This window comes from Lutjanus erythropterus, chromosome 21 (genome assembly GCF_056507025.1).
Source record: "Lutjanus erythropterus isolate fLutEry1 chromosome 21, fLutEry1.hap2, whole genome shotgun sequence".
Lineage (NCBI taxonomy): Eukaryota > Metazoa > Chordata > Actinopteri > Lutjaniformes > Lutjanidae > Lutjanus > Lutjanus erythropterus.
Window position 1 is genome coordinate 19992646 of NC_139337.1, and position 17297 is coordinate 20009942.

Sequence of the window (17297 nt, forward strand, 5' to 3'; positions counted from 1 at the left end):
TAAGGTTCCCTCTGGGGGATTGGACAGGGACCGTTCGAACCAGGCCAACAGGTGTCATTTGTCTTGGAAGCTGTAGTCTTTCCCATGCAAAATGAACCTTTAGATAGTTAAGCTGTCAGTCAGTGTCAGCGTGTTGAGACAGCCCAATGAGGCATGAAGAGTTCAATCAGATGAATTAGAAAGAGGTTGACAAGGCTGGCATTTAGTGATCCTCCAAAGCCTACATCATGCTGCGAGTGTGCACTTAGAAATTTTCTCCCCTCGGTGCCACCTCAGCTTAAAGGAGACTTGTCATTCTCTGATCTGGTGAAGTGTTTACTATACACTGTTTGTCTTCCTTTATATTTGCCAGCACTTTCCTGTTTCCTTAAAGCAGGGGTTTACAAGAAGTACAAGTACAAGAATTTTTTTTTAACACATTTTTGTACAAATTAAATACACAAGATGCAATTCATTTGTGAGCTTTAGGGGTGCTTGCAGGCAATTTTTTTTCACCTTTGGACACAACCAAGCTAGCTGTTTTCTCTATGGATGTCTTAAGGAGAACGGGACACAGTGTTGGAAGCGGGCGTCTGTTCATATCTATGAAAGCTGCTCAGTGGTGCATGACATTGATCTCCATGTCAGATCTAACGCATTGTACAGCACATAGAGCAAGCCTACTAGATTTGCGCTGATCAAGTGGCTAACTTCCGCTTTAGCTCTCCGCTAACTTGAATGGGGATAAAATGACTTAATTGAACAGCTCTTCTATACTCTCCAAATAATAATGGACCAGACGGATCTAATCTTTTTAAGTCCTTTCAGGAGGGTTTTAAGTGTGACACTCAAAAAATGTATCCACTGTTTTATAGCCACTTCTTTCAAAATGTAAGCTTATAAGAAAAAGTGTTTTTGGGCTGCAGTGCATCATGTGACTTTGACGTTACATGGTTTGGACACTATGTTACATTTGCATTTGCTGGCGCTCGTCCAGGGGCTTGGTTTCCTCCTGTTTTCAGTCTTTTGTCCTAAGCAAAGTTAGCCAGCTGCAGGTGGTAAAGTAATACTTACTGTACAGACATCAGTCAATATACTCCTCTCACTCTCTGCAATAACGCAAATAAGCATATTTCTGAAAGTCTCTCCATTCCTTTAATATTACATATATAAAGCTGGGCTATACGGACAAGGTCCCACACACTAGCTACTTAATCAGATTCTCATGTCATCGCCTGCTCACTCATTAGAACTACATCTCCCCCTCACTTGGACGTGATTTATTCACTCACCCTCCTTCCCTCAGCACCTTCCTCATTGTCACCTGTCACTTCTTGTCACTTCCTCTCCTCCCTACAGCCATTTCTAGATGAGGAGATGAACATCATGCTGAGCGCAGAAGCATTGAGAGAGGAGGGAACCGTGTGCGAAGAACAGACGAGGAAGAAAAAAAAACCTCTGCCTTTTCTCAATGAGCTTCAAAGAGCTGTCACATCAGAGACGCGAGGCTGCTCTCTTCTTACGCTCGCCTCTCGCTCCTTGCCAATTCACTCGCTCACATATGCACCCGCTATCTCACACACTCAATACACACATATAGGCTGCTTTTCGCCTGCCTTTTCCTCATCTATCCTCTCTTTGAATGGGTCTGTCTCTTCCCCTCGCCGCTGAATCACATTTTCTGCTGTGCACCGTCACTGCAAGACGAACCCGTTGAACCCACCGTCTCTCCCTCACTCGCGCTGCTCTCCCTCTCTGCCTCAGCGTGTCTAAGACTCTGCAATAACGCCGTCTAGTCTCAGGTGGCCCGTCATCGCCGGCTCCCCTGGGTAATGCAGTGCTCGACTGAGTGCTGCAGGCGAGGACACCCTGAAGTGATTGAGCAAATAAATATCTTTGCACCCCAAGCCTGGCACAGTCGCTAAAACACAATCAATTTAATCCTGGAATTGTGTCATGGACAGTGTTTCGAGACCTTGAAAAGGCCATTTCCAGCTTTTGTTCGCAAGTGCCGTGTGCGTGTGTGTGTGGCTGAGGGTGTGTGTGACGGACAGACAGTGTGGCAGTGTGGTGTTTGTGTTTGTGTATCACTGCAGCACAATGCAGCTTGTCAGGCAAGTGGCATTCTTTTTGCTTCTCTGCTTTGTCCCCATTCACCAGTGTCGCCCAATTTTCTGTCATACCGAATGCAAATACTGAACCTCTTTTCAGAGGGATGTTCTTTATTCTTTGGAGAGTCGCACAAAGGAAATCATACACTGACAGCAGTCCGACTTTTCATCCAGAGCGCTCCTTTTATTCAGCAGGAGCCAGGCTGAGGGGAGACATGGTGACCTGTCGGGTCAGTGAGCAGAGCAACACTCGTCCTCTATTCAGCCCAGGCAACTAAAGACAAAGCAACAGTTTGACTTATTGGTTGGCTTGCCCCCAGTTTGGAGGAGCAGAGAGGAGTACTATTATGGAAGCTAAGCAATGTACTACTGTGGACAGGGTCAGCAACAGAAGGTGTTTTACGTATTTAAAAATCAGTTTAAGTGTACGATGTATTTAGAATATTTTCACCATTTTACTTTGCTGTTAGGCAGAAAACTGATGTTATATAAACCAAATATCTCTCTCTACAAACTAGCCAAACTCCATGGGTTATTTTACCTTGTTTTTATCTTGTAGAACACAGGTGTTGTGGGTCCACTGCTGCCTTGATCAGTTAGTTTGTTTATCCTGTTGTGTGACACTGGATGATCTGAACTATCCCTTGAAAACTCAGAAATCACACAATAACACAAACAAAGATTTAGGCAGCTGTAGACCAGCAACTCCTTTGCTCTGTGAGGTAAAATTAATGATTTCACTAATGGACTTTGGTTGGTTTGAAAGAGCGATATTTGGCTTACATAACAGTGGTTTCTCATTGGAGAAGGCTGTCTGACAGCAATTTAATTCAGTGAAAATATTATAAATAGTGTACACTTGAACTGATCTTAATTTTTTAGGTGGGCCTTTTTTATGTTGCTTAAACATCTTTTGTTGCTGACCCTGTCTACAGCAGTGCATTGCTTATCTTCCATGCTGGTATTTCTCTCCGTTTCTCCAAACTGGGGGAACACTGATTACATCTACTATACACAATACACTGGTTATCGATAAGTAGCTCATATATTCTCCATTAAATAGTCAGAATGATCCCTTTTACATGCACACTTATTTTTTGTGCAGGTCCAAAGGCATGACAGGCACACACACCTTAAAATAGGATTCGCATACAGCGTATTATTGTAGAACTCACTGTGTATTTGTGCATTTGACGTGAACCTGAACTGCAGAGAGACGGACTGTAGTGATGATGTCATCGAGAGTGAAATCCTGGAACTGTTCTGTAGATGGTGAATAATGCCATGACTCTGGCAGTAGCCTGGTGATTTAAACTGGGCACATTTTCTGATTGCCAGCTGTGAGCTCAACATTGGAATGAAACTCATTTGGATGGAAAAGCTGAAACAAAAATCCTGTGGGCCTGCAAAGTAAATCTAATTTAAAGTCAATGGACCAAGTCCAAAAAAATGTCCCCTAATGACATCATAAATTCAAGTCTTGCCGCGTATGTTTGTAGATACAGACTTTACTTTTTAAAATCACAACTTGCACAACATAAATTCTTTTATAAGGCGGGTTTACTCTTTAAAGAATGCATGATAATGACTGTTCTGGTTTGTTTTGCCATGGCCAAATGAAAAGGTCATGGTGATGTTTATGGTTAAAGGATTTTGTTGTAACACAGCTAAATCATTTGTTTTTTCCTTCAATAAAATCTGTCTTACTGGAACTGGAAAAAAAGGTCTTTGTGTACCCACAATCTAATATATCCAAACAATATAAGATTATAGACGAATTATCTTGACTGAATGTCTGCCAATCCACCAGGAAGTATGTGTTTTCATAAATACGGTTTGGTTTAGAGTAGGCTTAACAAATGATATAGGCGGCTAGCCTGGGGTGACTTTCTCATTGATGCAGGAGATCATCAATCAAGACCATAAACAAGACCATTTATTTATCCTGTCATTTTTAAAGAGCTCGACTGCTGGATGGTTTTCATTTCTGTCCGACATTGATGTTGACAATCGCAAATGCAGTTTTCAAAGAGAAATGAAGCATGACATTGTAAGTTCTTTTTTATTAACCACTGTCTCCTGTGGTTTTTATTATCCAGGCTCTGTGCTGGACGTGATCAAGCATATCATCTCACGAGGCGAACACAAGTCAGGCGTCCTGGACGAGGCCAGCATAGCCACCGTGTTGAAAGATGTGCTCGAGGGCCTGGAGTACCTTCACAAGAATGGACAGATCCACAGGTAAAGAGACTTATCATGGCCGGGCACTCTGGTACTGTAATATTACTGACACAGGACTTCCTATTACCACTGAGCAAAGAGGCTTTATTAGACTTCACCTTCAGGGTTTATGGAGCAGAAATACGTAACACTGCCCCTGACTTTCTCCTGAGCTAACATTGTGTCCCTCAGCTTCACTACATGGGACATTATGTTTGTAGTAGAGCCTGACACTGGATTTTTGGGGCAGATAATGATATTACGGAGTAAGACAAAGATAGGTAATAGAGGCAGGATATTTTACAGTTTAACAATAAACTTTATTGTCCAAAATGATTTCACTTCAAAATGACTGAAACAATAAACTTTCACCTTAATAGTTTTTAGTTTCTTCAGTCCTTGGGTCTTCACCAGTGGTCCTCAGAAGGACTGCAGGGGGTCCTCCAAAATTATTGTGTGATAATTTATTTTTCTTTCTAAAATTTTGAATCTATCTGAAAATATAGTCTATAGTCTAAATAAGTCTATTTGCTAGTCATGAATCCTTGCGCAATAATGTGAGCAAGCTAACCTACTAAATCACCAATTAACCAGGATGGATGTTTTTTTCTATGTATTTTTATGTATATTAAACCTGAAGAAAAATATCAAATATACATAAAATGCTAACATATATAACAATCTGCATTATGTCCTCCTTAAAATAAGCTTTTATATAGGCGCATATTGGACAGTATATATATCAGTACCTATATAGGTTGATATGGCTGTGATAGGCCAATACTGGGCTGATATTATCAGTTCACAGAGAAATCAGTGGAGTTCATTCGTGTTTGTGTTTCCCAATAAGTTAGATATAATTCATTATGGAAACCTAATGCTTCATATGGGTTCCAACTATCCAAAAGATTGCTGTACATGAGATGAGTTTTTGGATTAAATCAGCATTTTAATGAGGAATTAAACAAGACACACATTTCATATTAATACTCAGTATTAATTAATGCATGTGTCATATGGTGTCATCTTTACTCAGTTTTCCTAATGCCACCTCTCTGTGGGTTTATTAATGTACTTATTAGCATAACTGTCTGTTTATCTGTATTGCGATGACTAATTGCTTCATTATGCACCTCTTACCGTTCTGTGGTATCTGTGGGCATCATACTCTTTCCATTTTATCTGTGATCTTGTTAGATATTTCCTCTATCTCACTCAAAGAAGGCCAAACCTCTGGCAATCTGTGCAAATTAATTAATGTTCTTAGAGTTTCGGAAGTCATTGGTATTCTTCATCAGACAAGACAGATGACTGTACCAAGGAAATGGCATTTTCAGACAGCCACTCTTGCTCAGTAAAGGTCAGGGGTGTCGTTGGGATCTCTATAGAGATGAGGCTGTATACATCCCCAATGGGACTGCCACAAGTCTTCCAGAAGAACAAGCAGTAAAGATGTGTTTATGGGTTACCACTGAAATATGGTTATGAATGAAGAAATCAGTCCACTCACTTTATATCTTTACTGTTAATTAAAACTGTATATGTGATACAAGCCATCAGTGCTTTAATGAAATTGCAACACTTTTAAATGGTCAGTTCAACCCAAAAAATACATATTTTTCCTCTTATCACCGACAAAAACTATTTGAAAAACTCAAAAGGATTGTCTCTTTCTGGAAATCCTTACAGACAAAATGCTCCATACGCTAACTTTTAAGACATGGGGCAATGGTCAGATTGTATCCATCTGCAGCTTCTCATACTCAGCCATCCTCACCAAAACTCAAGAAGTAGCCTAGTTTAGAATGTAAACACAATGCATGTGTTTACATCCATTACATGTCACCATCAAATTGGTTCAGCTGACAGGAAGTACAATGGGGTTTTAAATTTCTGTTTTTTGACTTTCCGGTGTTCATAGTCTTTCTAGAGAGAATTGTGATGCTGTCACGAGCACAAACCTCTCTTCTATGAGTAGATACACGCTTCCTTGTGCACAGTGACACGATCGGTAGAAGTGCTTCAGTAGACAGAAAATAGTTCCTGTATGAAACTAATCACAACACTGTGGATAATCTTGAGTAACCGTGTCATGATTTCGGGAAAGACACACTGCTGTTGGGTTGCAAATGTATTTTTTAGGTGCTTTGAACACCACAAGCCGAGTGCCATCTAGTTCCATTATATTGTCACTTTTCTGTTATGGAACATTGAATTCTCTGTTTGTAATAAAACTGAATACTAAATAACTTTTACATTTTCTCCAAAAGTATGCTTTGAGCTAATGCTAGTGTGAAGAGAGAGAGTTTACCTTTGTGTGACAGCATTGTCAGCTGCTCAGCTGCTTTTGTCTCTCTTTTCTTTATCCTGTCATTGGACAGGGCTTCAAGTGATCAAATGTGCATTCCTAGAAGGCAGACATCTCTACAGCCAATATCTCCAAAACTCCTCAGCTCACACCAAAACAATCTAGATGGATAAATAGCAATACAGATAAAATATGTATTTTCCATTTTGGGGTGAACTCTCCCTTTAAGTTGAAAAACTACTGCAAGAAATCTGTAAGTAGACTTTCACTTCCGGGCTGATAATCTTAAAGAGTTACTGTATGAATATGCATTAGTGGAATGTGTCAATGGCAGATTTGCGTGCCACAGGAAATGTGATCCTGAAAGCTCTCTTTCTAAGCCAGTTCAAGACCCGGCTAAGTCCCCGCACTCAAGCTGTTACAATGAACCCAGTCGACACACACGCCGTCTGTAGAACTCATCGCACTACCTCCTTCTGTATTTAATATTCATTACTCACTTTTTCATACGTCTCCTCTTCTCTCCCACTGGCACACATATAGCTCGGGACAGGCTACGTGTGTAAATAATGCATAGCTTTTTTCGGCTTGGTTAAGTGCTCAGCAGCTTTTAGAGTCGCATGCCAATGAGAAACAGTCAGAGAGGCTTGATTGAAAGCTTGGATGAGGGATGTTTTTTTGTTCAGCTGTGTAAATGAAGCATCAGCTCATTAACCTGCTCGTTAGAAAATGGCTGTATCCTATAGAAAGTGTAGGTAGAGATGTAAGGAATTGGCGTGAAACACTTTTTAAATTACTCTGTTAATTAAAAGGGAAATTCACTGCAGTATACCTCCTCTCTGCTGCAGCATTTAAGTATCCACTTTCAGCATAATGTGACAGGGTTATCGGTCATTGCCAGAGAGGGAGGAATGTTTTTCCCCTGAATAAAACCTTCCTTCAACTCCTTGCCCCGTCTAAAGAGGATCATTAATAGATCATTCATTCATCACTTTTGTCCACCCCAGACTCTGAGGTGTGACTTGTGAAAAAGAAAGTGTGAGGTATGTGAGGTAATCCCCATACGGGACTGAAAATCATCGACACGCTGAGTGGAGAGGCCGGCCTCCTGATGTGAACGTGCACATATGGCTCGGCGAGTCCCTCCTGTGTAAGCTGGATCATATGAGTCGGAGCCTCGGGGCAGGGGTGATGGAGAGAGTCAAGGGGTGAGGCTTGACGAGGAGGGAGAAACAGAGAAAGTGTCACATGATATGTTCCATCCAGCTCAGGACGGCAGAAAAGCAATTAGAGTCTCGCAGCCCGGGCTGTAGCCTCCACCAGAGACATTTACCACAAGACGGCGAAGTGCTCCACCTCCACATTCACAGCAGCACGGAAAGTCAGTGATTCAAAGGTGGCACTTGTCCTCTAAGTTCAGCCGCAGGTAGACATCAAGAGGTGAATACAACTGAATCTCATCTTATATCACATTATAATTGATAAATTGATATATTGTCCAGCCCTATGTCTATTGAATAGAGTATGTGGGCCAGTACATATCTGCAGCATGACGATATTAATATAAAATGGTATTTTAACACACATTTTGAGACAGTGGTACATCAGTTCATTGAGACTGGGATGTCTACTAAATCTAAATGTTAAAAAGTGAAATGAATGCTGAAACTAATATAAACTTAAAACTAAACATTTTTAATAGTAAAACTAAACTGAAACAACTCAAACCTTTTAACCTTTTTTTTAATAAAACTAAAACTAATGAAAAATACAAACTATAATAACTCCGCTCAGACTAGATTTGTCTCTCAGTTGAATGTTGGAAAATCAGCCTGCGAGTTAATTATTGCAAAAGCCTCAGAGACAGCGATCTTCTTGTTTGTGGGGAGCTCTTTGCTTCACTCATCTCTGAAACCTCACATGTCCTCTGAGGATACAAATTACTCTACATGTGGTTTAGTAATGATCAGGTAATGGCTGTAGTTATGCTGCCTCTGGGTGCACACAGTCTCTTGCTGTGGATTAAAGTAAATTTCACAAAATAAGACATAAAAATTGATTTGGAAAAAGAGATGATAATGAAATTCAGCAGTATGGAAAAGGCAATCAAAATAGTAAAGCAATGGGAAGATATTTTTGTGGTCAGAAAGGGCACGCTTAAAAGACGGGGAGGTATTTCACCTCCATAGGGGACAACAGACTCAGGGCATCTCATAAACTCTCTGTTATAGCCCTGTTAGGGCCACTGTGAGCCTGGCACCAGGATGTGATGTCACAGGAGGTGACCCGACGGAGCTGCAAGGTGCGAGAGCTGCCAGATGAAAAGAATAAATCTTCTTGACAGTTTCATACCGCGGCTGTTCCCACCTGGCTACTGCCTGGGTATCATTTCAGTAGGTCATAAATAAGAAGCGACCACACATCTTGCTCATTTATCAATATCTTTTGGTTGCCTAACACTTTCTAGTTTCTGCCAGTGTTTTTGACAGGCTTTCATTTGCTTTAAAACGTGTAAATAAGTATAACCAGCCTGTCTTTTCTGGCTTAAGCCCATTTACTACAGTAGCATATGGCTAGATGACGGGTAGGAGCTGGGACTTAAACTGCAGGTTTGCTTTTTTTCTTTCTCCGCTACAGTATTTCTTTGAACTTGCATGGTGCATTGTGTCACCACCTCCTCCCTCCTCCTCCTCCTCCTCCTCTTCCTCTCCTGTGAATGTTAATGACTGTCTGCACTCTGCAGCCTTTTTTCTCAGCGCATTACAATCTGCTGCAGTGAACCGTAGCCTCTGTGGTTCTTGAATGAGCGCAGAGGGGACGCTATAAGATGGCCTTGATCACTCTTTGTGAACGATGTCGGTTGTCTTTTATCAGAGTGGAGCATATCAAATTAAAAAGCTACCTTTAAGTAGTATTCAGTAGCTTGTTCAAATGAGAAGTACTGTATTCTCAGAGAAATAACATAATGTCATATAGAGACATATTTTAAGCACTTCATTCATATAAAACTTTTCATGGTGTAGAATGTGGAACAAAAACTCCTTGAGCCCATAGAGTCACTCACCAATTCATTTATTTAACAAATTCAAAAATACCTCTGATGACCTGATCATTTCAAGAACAAGAACTGGAGACTCATCAACCACTTTGGTCCTTATTAAAATATCTAAACAACTATTAGCTGGTTTGCTATGAAATTTGGTACAAATATCCATGGTGTCCTGAGGATGAAGTCTAATGACTTCAGTGATCCTGTGACACTTCATGTAGTGCCACACCAAATACATAAAAAAGGCGTGTCCAAAGGTATTTATTAGTTTTCAACTGTGAGAAAAACAGTAAAATCCCCCCAAATGGTATCGCTTTAATCAAATCACACCCATTTAAACTATTCTATGAGATATGTCCTTTTTATAACTAATATAAGAACTAATGAAATATTTTCCTCCTTTCACTGAGCCTTAGAAGGGGACTGTTTGGTCACAATGCAGTGGCTCAGGCCATTGACATTTTGGCAGTGCCTGACTGGACTAACTCTTACCGATTCCAAAAAGAGGCGGAGCATGAGTGGAGCCAAATGAAGCAGAGTCTGTGGGCATTGATTTGCTCTTGAGGCCAGCCTTAAGTGTCCATTAAAGGAGGTGCAGTTTTTTAGCACTTCCACATTGGCTTCATTTTTCAACTCCGAACCCCTGTCCCTATATACAGCCCTATAGAGCTGCTAGCATGGCTGCAGACTCAGATGACTGTCTAAAATCATTCAGCTAGCGCTGTGTAAATTTTTCATTGGGGTGGACTTTTCTCTTCAACTAGCACAGGTAAACTTTCTGGCATGTTTTCTCATGTAAAAGCAAAATGCATTTTCACAGCTAGTGTGAAGTGTGATGATAAGTGAGCAGGTCTTGTGACATGGACAGAGTGGTTAATTGGCCTACACTGTACCCTGAATACCTCATTAAAATACAGAACATTATTAGCCCAGGCTAAACCCTGAACCACAAGCGCTAGTGTACATGACTGGACCCACAGAGTGAGGGGATGATGGTTGTGTAAACAAGGAAAAGTATTTTGGGATACTCCCAGACTTGCGTTTCAGCCTCAGGTGGTCCACTCTGCACCTCCCCTCTAATCCTTAAAAAGCAACGTCTCAAATTACTGGGCGTAAATCATCACTGTTGTATGTATGAACACCCAAGGTGGAAGGAAGAGCATTTTCTTGATTAAGCAGAAGTAGTAAGGGCAAGAAACTTGAAATCCTCTGACCTGATATCACCCAGGTGTTAAGTCAGGGCAGCAAAGTGACAGTGGGACAAGCCAGAGCGCTGCGGAGCTCAGATGTCTGTATGGCAGCAGACGTTTCTGACGGTGGCGATTCAAAGCTGCTTGCAAAGGCTGTCATGTCCCCTTTTCATCCACCCTTTCCCTTCCCCTGCACCGTCCCCTGTGTGACAGTTACGTAATGAAACTCGTCTAGACACAAATGCACATCAAAAGTTTGCCACATGTACTACACAGACAGCTCTTTCTGCCTCAGCTGATTACTGTAACACACTGTTTTACAGAAGACTTAGATACTGTATCTCAGCCTGCCTCTGGGTCGTTTTATTATCCCAGCAGTCATTGTGCCCTGCAGCGGGAATCCCCATCTTTGCTTTCAGCCAATGGTCCTAATATGTCACATATGCTGCATTCCTCCCTCTGTGCCTCACTGTCTTTCACTCCCTGCCCCTGTCAGTACGAGGTCTGTTGTCTGTGTGGTTTTTTACCGGAGTACTTGTATCAGGAGAGGCCCCGACACTCAAGTATTCAGCGGCATTTAAACAAAGATCTGAACTGTGACCTGCAAACTCTTGAGTCCCCTCAGCCACTTGTGTGTCCTGAGTAGATTGCCTATAAAGATTGTACCTCGAGCTTGTAGCTACAGGAGAAAGGGTGCTTAAAAGCCAAACCGCCGACTCCACCTCCTGAATATATTTTTTGCTGCGAAAATAGAGCCACAGTAAGAGTCCAGGAACCCTGGCTGTGGCCTGAGGCATGGATGGACCGAGATGACTTTTTTTCAGACCAAGTACAAGTACTTACATTTGTGTACTTGCTCTTACACAGGCCTGATATGAGTACTTAATACTGTCATTGCAGTTCTTACCATGACTTTAAAAGCATGTTTTATTTTCATCAGATCTTCCTCACTTTATAACTTCTTGTTGCTGTTTCCTGCTGCTAGCAAGGGCAAACCTCTTGAACTCTGCATTGTGATGTTTTGTGTAATTGCTTGTTTTGAAGGAGCTACTTTTTCATAATCGTAGTAGTCTTGTGAGTGCATGAGCAAAGTACTGGACCGATACGCAATACTAGTTTGGCTATCAGTGCATTCTTAACCTGAAGCATGCTTTGTTTTATGTATTATTGTCCTTGTGTTAAAGTGCCGTATGTGTTTTTACAAATTGTGCTCTACTGTATGCACAGTATTACTGTTCCTGTTATAATGTATTTAATGTGTCTTTGTTGCTGTCATTGCTGTTGTAATGTATTTAATTCGTTTTTGTAGTTGTCATTACACCTGCCCAGGTAATACAGTTGTCCTGAGTGATACTTTTCCTGATACAGAATCTTCTCAGGTATCAACAATAAGGATTGCCAACCTGTCCTGGGCAAGTATCACTTATCTGACTTGACAATTTTGATAAGTGAATGAATAATTTTTCATGGAAAAATGTCAGAAAATGCTGTTTTCAGCCTCATAAATATGGAGATTTCCCAGCTTTCTCTGTGTCTGGAGTGGATATTTTTCACTATTTTCTGACATTTTATAGACATTTTTATAGACATTGCAGCCCTAGACTAAACAGAACAATCAACATATGTCTTTGTTGTTGCCAAGTAAAACTTGACCTAGGGCAAGTGGATTTCTGACCCACTTGCCCAACAGGGCAAATGAAAGAAAAAAACATGAACACTGAACCCTTATTACACATTACAGTACAGTTACTTACTGTAAAGGAAGGAGCTGTAAAAACACAAACAAACAAAACAGTGATCCCTGCCTGGGTGTGACGTTGTTTGTTTTCTGCAAAAAACCCATGACACATCAGACAGCTAATCAGCAGCATTTCAGGTTTTAGTACAAGCATGTTGTGTGCTTAATGGCTCACTGATGCTGATGAGATTTATACGTCAGGTATTGTGGTTTGTTATTGAATGACAAGGCATTTTTCAATACTTGGTAGTACTGAAGCAATTCGATATTCGGTGCCCAGATAAAAGGTTTTTTAGTGATCTAGGGAAAGTCTCAGAATGTATTTCAAGTTGACAAGTTGTATGCTTTTTCTGAGAATATTCTTTTCTGAGAAGCACAAGAATCTTTCCAACCACCGCAATTATGTCTGCAGCATTTTGCCCCCCATGCTCCTGGTATTTGGCATGCGGTTAGAGTCTATATGGATTGAATTATATCCCCAATAAAGTGAGCCTTTGTCTCTTGGAAGCTGTGTCATGTATCATCTCCAACCCAGTACTCCAAAGACCAGTCTATTTTTACTTTCATTGAGACCAATTTGTTTGCTGGAATGATCCAACAGTTTTTACTGTATCTCTCAGCTTAACGCTGCGAGCTCTTTACTCCAGTGCCCCCAGCTGGTAGCAAAGTGAACTGCTCAGCTGTTGAGACTGCATCTCTTAGGACTCATTTGTCTGCCTGTCAGTGCAGTTTAAAGATCTGTCTCGGGGTAATTTGTGCAAATGTGTTAGAAGTCGCGGTGTAATGTCTGACAATGTCCTGAGGTTGTACCACTCTGCTGTTCTTTGTCCCGTCAAAGTCTTTCTACCATTATTCTCCTTAAAATGTTCATTCACTTCCTGAAAGAGCGGACAGCAGACGGATTTGACTGTTGTACTCACTGACACCGCTGACATCCTTACTTTTTATTTCCTCGCCTTTCACTTGACCCTTCGACTTTATCTCTGAAAGTCTGTTGCTATGACAACTCTGTCTGGCTGGTGAGGTGGCAGTATTCAGTGTGTGTGTGTGTGTGGCACTCTGTGCAAGGAGGCAGACGGGCAGCCAGACAGTTGTCCCTGCTGAATCCTCTTATCGCCACCAGGGGAGGCTGAACAGGGATGAACAAATTAACTACAGCCTGTGTGTGTGTGTGTGTGTGTGTGTGTGTGTGTGTGTGTGTGTGTGTGTGTGTGTGTGTGTGTGTGTGTGTGTGTGTTTGTGTGTTGCTAATAAAGTCTAAAAGAAATCTAAATCCAGAGTGGTAAAAAGATAAAAGCTTTGAAGCAATATCTTGTACTGTAATGTATAATATCAAGCTTTTTTTTCCCAATAAATGTATAATAAACCAGGACGAATATTTAGACACACAGTACAGGCATAACAGAGTTTCTCCATATCTGTCATCCCTTCTCTCCACCCCCATTCACCACCCAAATAAACAAAACAGACAGACAAGCAAACCAAAGAACAAATAAAGAAGCATCAAAAAGTATATGTAAAACTGCCCTAAACAAAAAATGAAAGGAAGAAAGATACAAACAGTGACAGAATTAATGGTAAAAATAATTTAATAATCCTTCATTTATGATGTATATCTATAAGGCCTCTAGACCATGAAAGTACAAGTCCAAAAAGGTCAGAAAATGTCCACAACAATTATTGATTTCCTCATGAAAAGCACGAAAAATAATGGTGACTAAAATTCATGAAAAATATGTCCCCTATTTTTTTTTCTCAAAGGGTTAGTCTTGTGATAATTGGTGCAGGAACAGCTTAAAAGTAGGAGCTTATTCGTTCCTCCGAAATAGAAGTATGCATTTCTTTGTAAAATGTGGGTTATGGTAATAAATATTCTGCATTTTTTTGTAGATCCAATTGAAAATCAGGTATATCATTTAATAGTTACAAACAAGGAATTAAATGAAATTCTATTTTCAGGACTGATGTGAATTAATAAACCAAATTCCACAAGCTTTTCAAAAGATGGCCTTGCCAAAACATAACACATAAACATCCAGTCAAGCTGTTTTTGACAAGTTATTAATAAGCAGTCAAGTGAGGAGGAGATCTTAAGCTGGCGTTGAGTCTGTGACATAATTAAACTGTGGGTGGAACTACAGTAATGTTTCAAATAATAGAAGCTAACCAGTTAATAACTCTGTGGCATCGATCTAAGTTTAGACGTCTTTGTTCCTGTTTGCTGTTTGATCCAAATGAGCTGCTTCAGTCACTTTATCTTTGACAGCTCTGTGTAAGAAGTGATCATATTGTGAACAAATTCTTGTCTTGTCTTTCGCAGAGATCTTAAGGCTGGAAACATTCTCCTCGGGGATGATGGCTCAGTGCAAATTGCAGGTATTTAGCAGCACCACCCTTCAGCACCTGTCACTGGCAACCCAGATTAGGTGTGAAGAGGAACTTGTTCTGTGCTCTAACCTCATTTACCCCTGTTAGACTGCTAACTGTGGCCTTGTCTGTTGAGGGAAATGAACTTTCTTGACAATGGCATTATAGACTTTCTGCTTTGGGTCCTTTTGTGTGCATTTGTCTAATTCTTTTTCCTCTCTGTTCTCTTCCCTCAGACTTTGGCGTCAGTGCCTTTCTAGCCACAGGTGGTGACATGACTCGAAATAAAGTGCGCAAGACGTTTGTGGGAACACCATGCTGGATGGCCCCAGAGGTCATGGAGCAGGTTGGTGGTTTTAAGCACAGAGAAAACAAATAACCATGAAAAGAGTTCAAACACAATCAGGCACAAATTCATCTTTACAGGCAAAACAGACATTCAAATCATGAAAGCAGCCATATGTCACATCCTTACGAACCACCACATGGTGCATTGCATTTTGCACATTAACCAATTTCCTTCCCCATAGAGCAAAGGAAAGTGAAAGAAGAGATCTGTGGCATCAGGCCCTCCGCAGACAGGATGGCCTGATGCCACAGATCTGGGATGTACTGTATGTCAAGCAGTTCATCACAGGTTAGTTAAATCAAGAGTCTTGGTGATGGTGGAACTAAAGATTTTACTATGAAAAAATATGGACCCACCATAAAACACTCAGTTTGGTTCAACAGTCTGTCCACTATGACTCAGCACTCAGCAACTGAACAATAAAACTCTACTGCCTGAACTTGCTGATTATATATGACTGTAAATGCTGAAAATAAAGCCCATTCACATCCTATTAACTGAGCTTTTTTCTGGTTACTCTGAAAGCAAACCCGTTTTTTCCCTGAAGGCGGATCTGTGAAAGCTGAACATGATTCTGCTCCCACAGGTGAGGGGTTATGATTTCAAAGCAGATATTTGGAGTTTTGGGATCACTGCCATCGAGCTCGCCACAGGGGCTGCACCTTATCACAAATACCCACCAATGAAGGTGAGAACACTGCGGAGCTCTCTGCCTACTTAGAAATGAGTAGTTAATGATGCAGAACAAATGCTAAGTCAGTTCCTTCGACTTCCTCTGGATACAACCTGTGATGTTGCTAAGTGTTTTTTGACTACTTTGTCTTCAGGTCTTGATGCTGACGCTGCAGAATGACCCCCCAACCCTGGAGACCGGCATCACAGACAAGGAGATGGTAAAAAAATACGGCAAATCCTTCAGGAAGATGATCTCGCTGTGTCTGCAGAAGGACCCAGAGAAAAGGTGTTTGTAATGCCTTTAATCATTTTGTACAACAATTGCAAGTTTTTCTATTACTGGGAGTATTAAAGCTCAGATGAAGAGACTCATTTATTGCCATTCTGTTGTTTTTCAGGCCAACATCCTCAGAGTTGTTGAAGCATAAATTCTTCCAGAAAGCCAAGGTAGGTGCTTGAGACTGAAACAGTTCGACGGTGAGTCAGCATCACCTCTGTGTCAGGCATCAGTTGAGCTGGTTGATGAGCAAAGGTCTGAGCCTGCACAAGCAATTGGCTCTGAATGGCCTCTGTTTGGCCTTGGTCTAAAATTAAGCTCTTGTTTTAGCTCCAGAGGTTTTAAGTGATTGAAGGAGGGTTTAATTTAGGAAAATGAGTATAACTATAATGCATCAAGAGAGGAAAATAAACCAGTAAAGTTTCTCTCCCTGTGAGTTCAGCTACTTCTCACTTGGCTCAACTTGTCAGTGTGTCTGACCCAAGCTGAGGCCGTTGCAGCATTCCTCTCATTATTGACCGTGCAGAGCTGTTTCTAACAAAGGCACAGGGATAAGCAGTCTAACTCCAGCCTCCGGCTGCCCAGTACCCTGGCAACTGAAACAACAAAAGTGCTGGCTCAGCATGTCACTCCGCCCAAATACAACCTGGTCGGTTTGCTGGACGCGGCCCCGGTCAGCAGCAAGAACTGCAGTTCTCTGTGTGCACAGAAGAGGGCAGTATAGATACACCTCTGGTAGAAATGAACCAACTGTCAGCTTGCAGGAGGGATTTAAATGCTTATCAAGCCAACATATGATATTGATTTGCTAGGAGGAGGGGAGAAATTTAGAGTGAAACAAAGTTAGATTAATATGATTTATGTAGGGAAAATAAACACATTAGAGTTTTCTGATACTACCCTTTTTTTTTTCACTAAGAATCTTTGTGAACTGCGTGCTTTTTTGAAGGGGGTCATCCCAGAAGAAATTTGGGAACCACTGAGGTAATAGAATGAACTGAAAATAGGATTTTATGGCAGTGACATTCACATAT

The 17297-nt window shown here is 41.1% G+C and overlaps 1 protein-coding gene across 2 annotated transcripts in view; it reads left to right on the top strand.

Annotated features, from left to right (window-relative positions):
* Nucleotides 1-17297, top strand: part of oxsr1b (oxidative stress responsive kinase 1b) — a 53986-nt gene that overhangs the window by 28895 nt on the left and 7794 nt on the right. For both annotated transcript variants that reach the window (XM_084747218.1, XM_084747217.1), the window contains exons 4-9: nt 4190-4331; nt 14916-14971; nt 15199-15308; nt 15898-15999; nt 16139-16272; nt 16385-16433. In XM_084747218.1, coding sequence (XP_084603344.1) covers nt 4190-4331; nt 14916-14971; nt 15199-15308; nt 15898-15999; nt 16139-16272; nt 16385-16433 — 593 coding nt within the window. The remainder of the gene's footprint in view (nt 1-4189; nt 4332-14915; nt 14972-15198; nt 15309-15897; nt 16000-16138; nt 16273-16384; nt 16434-17297) is intronic.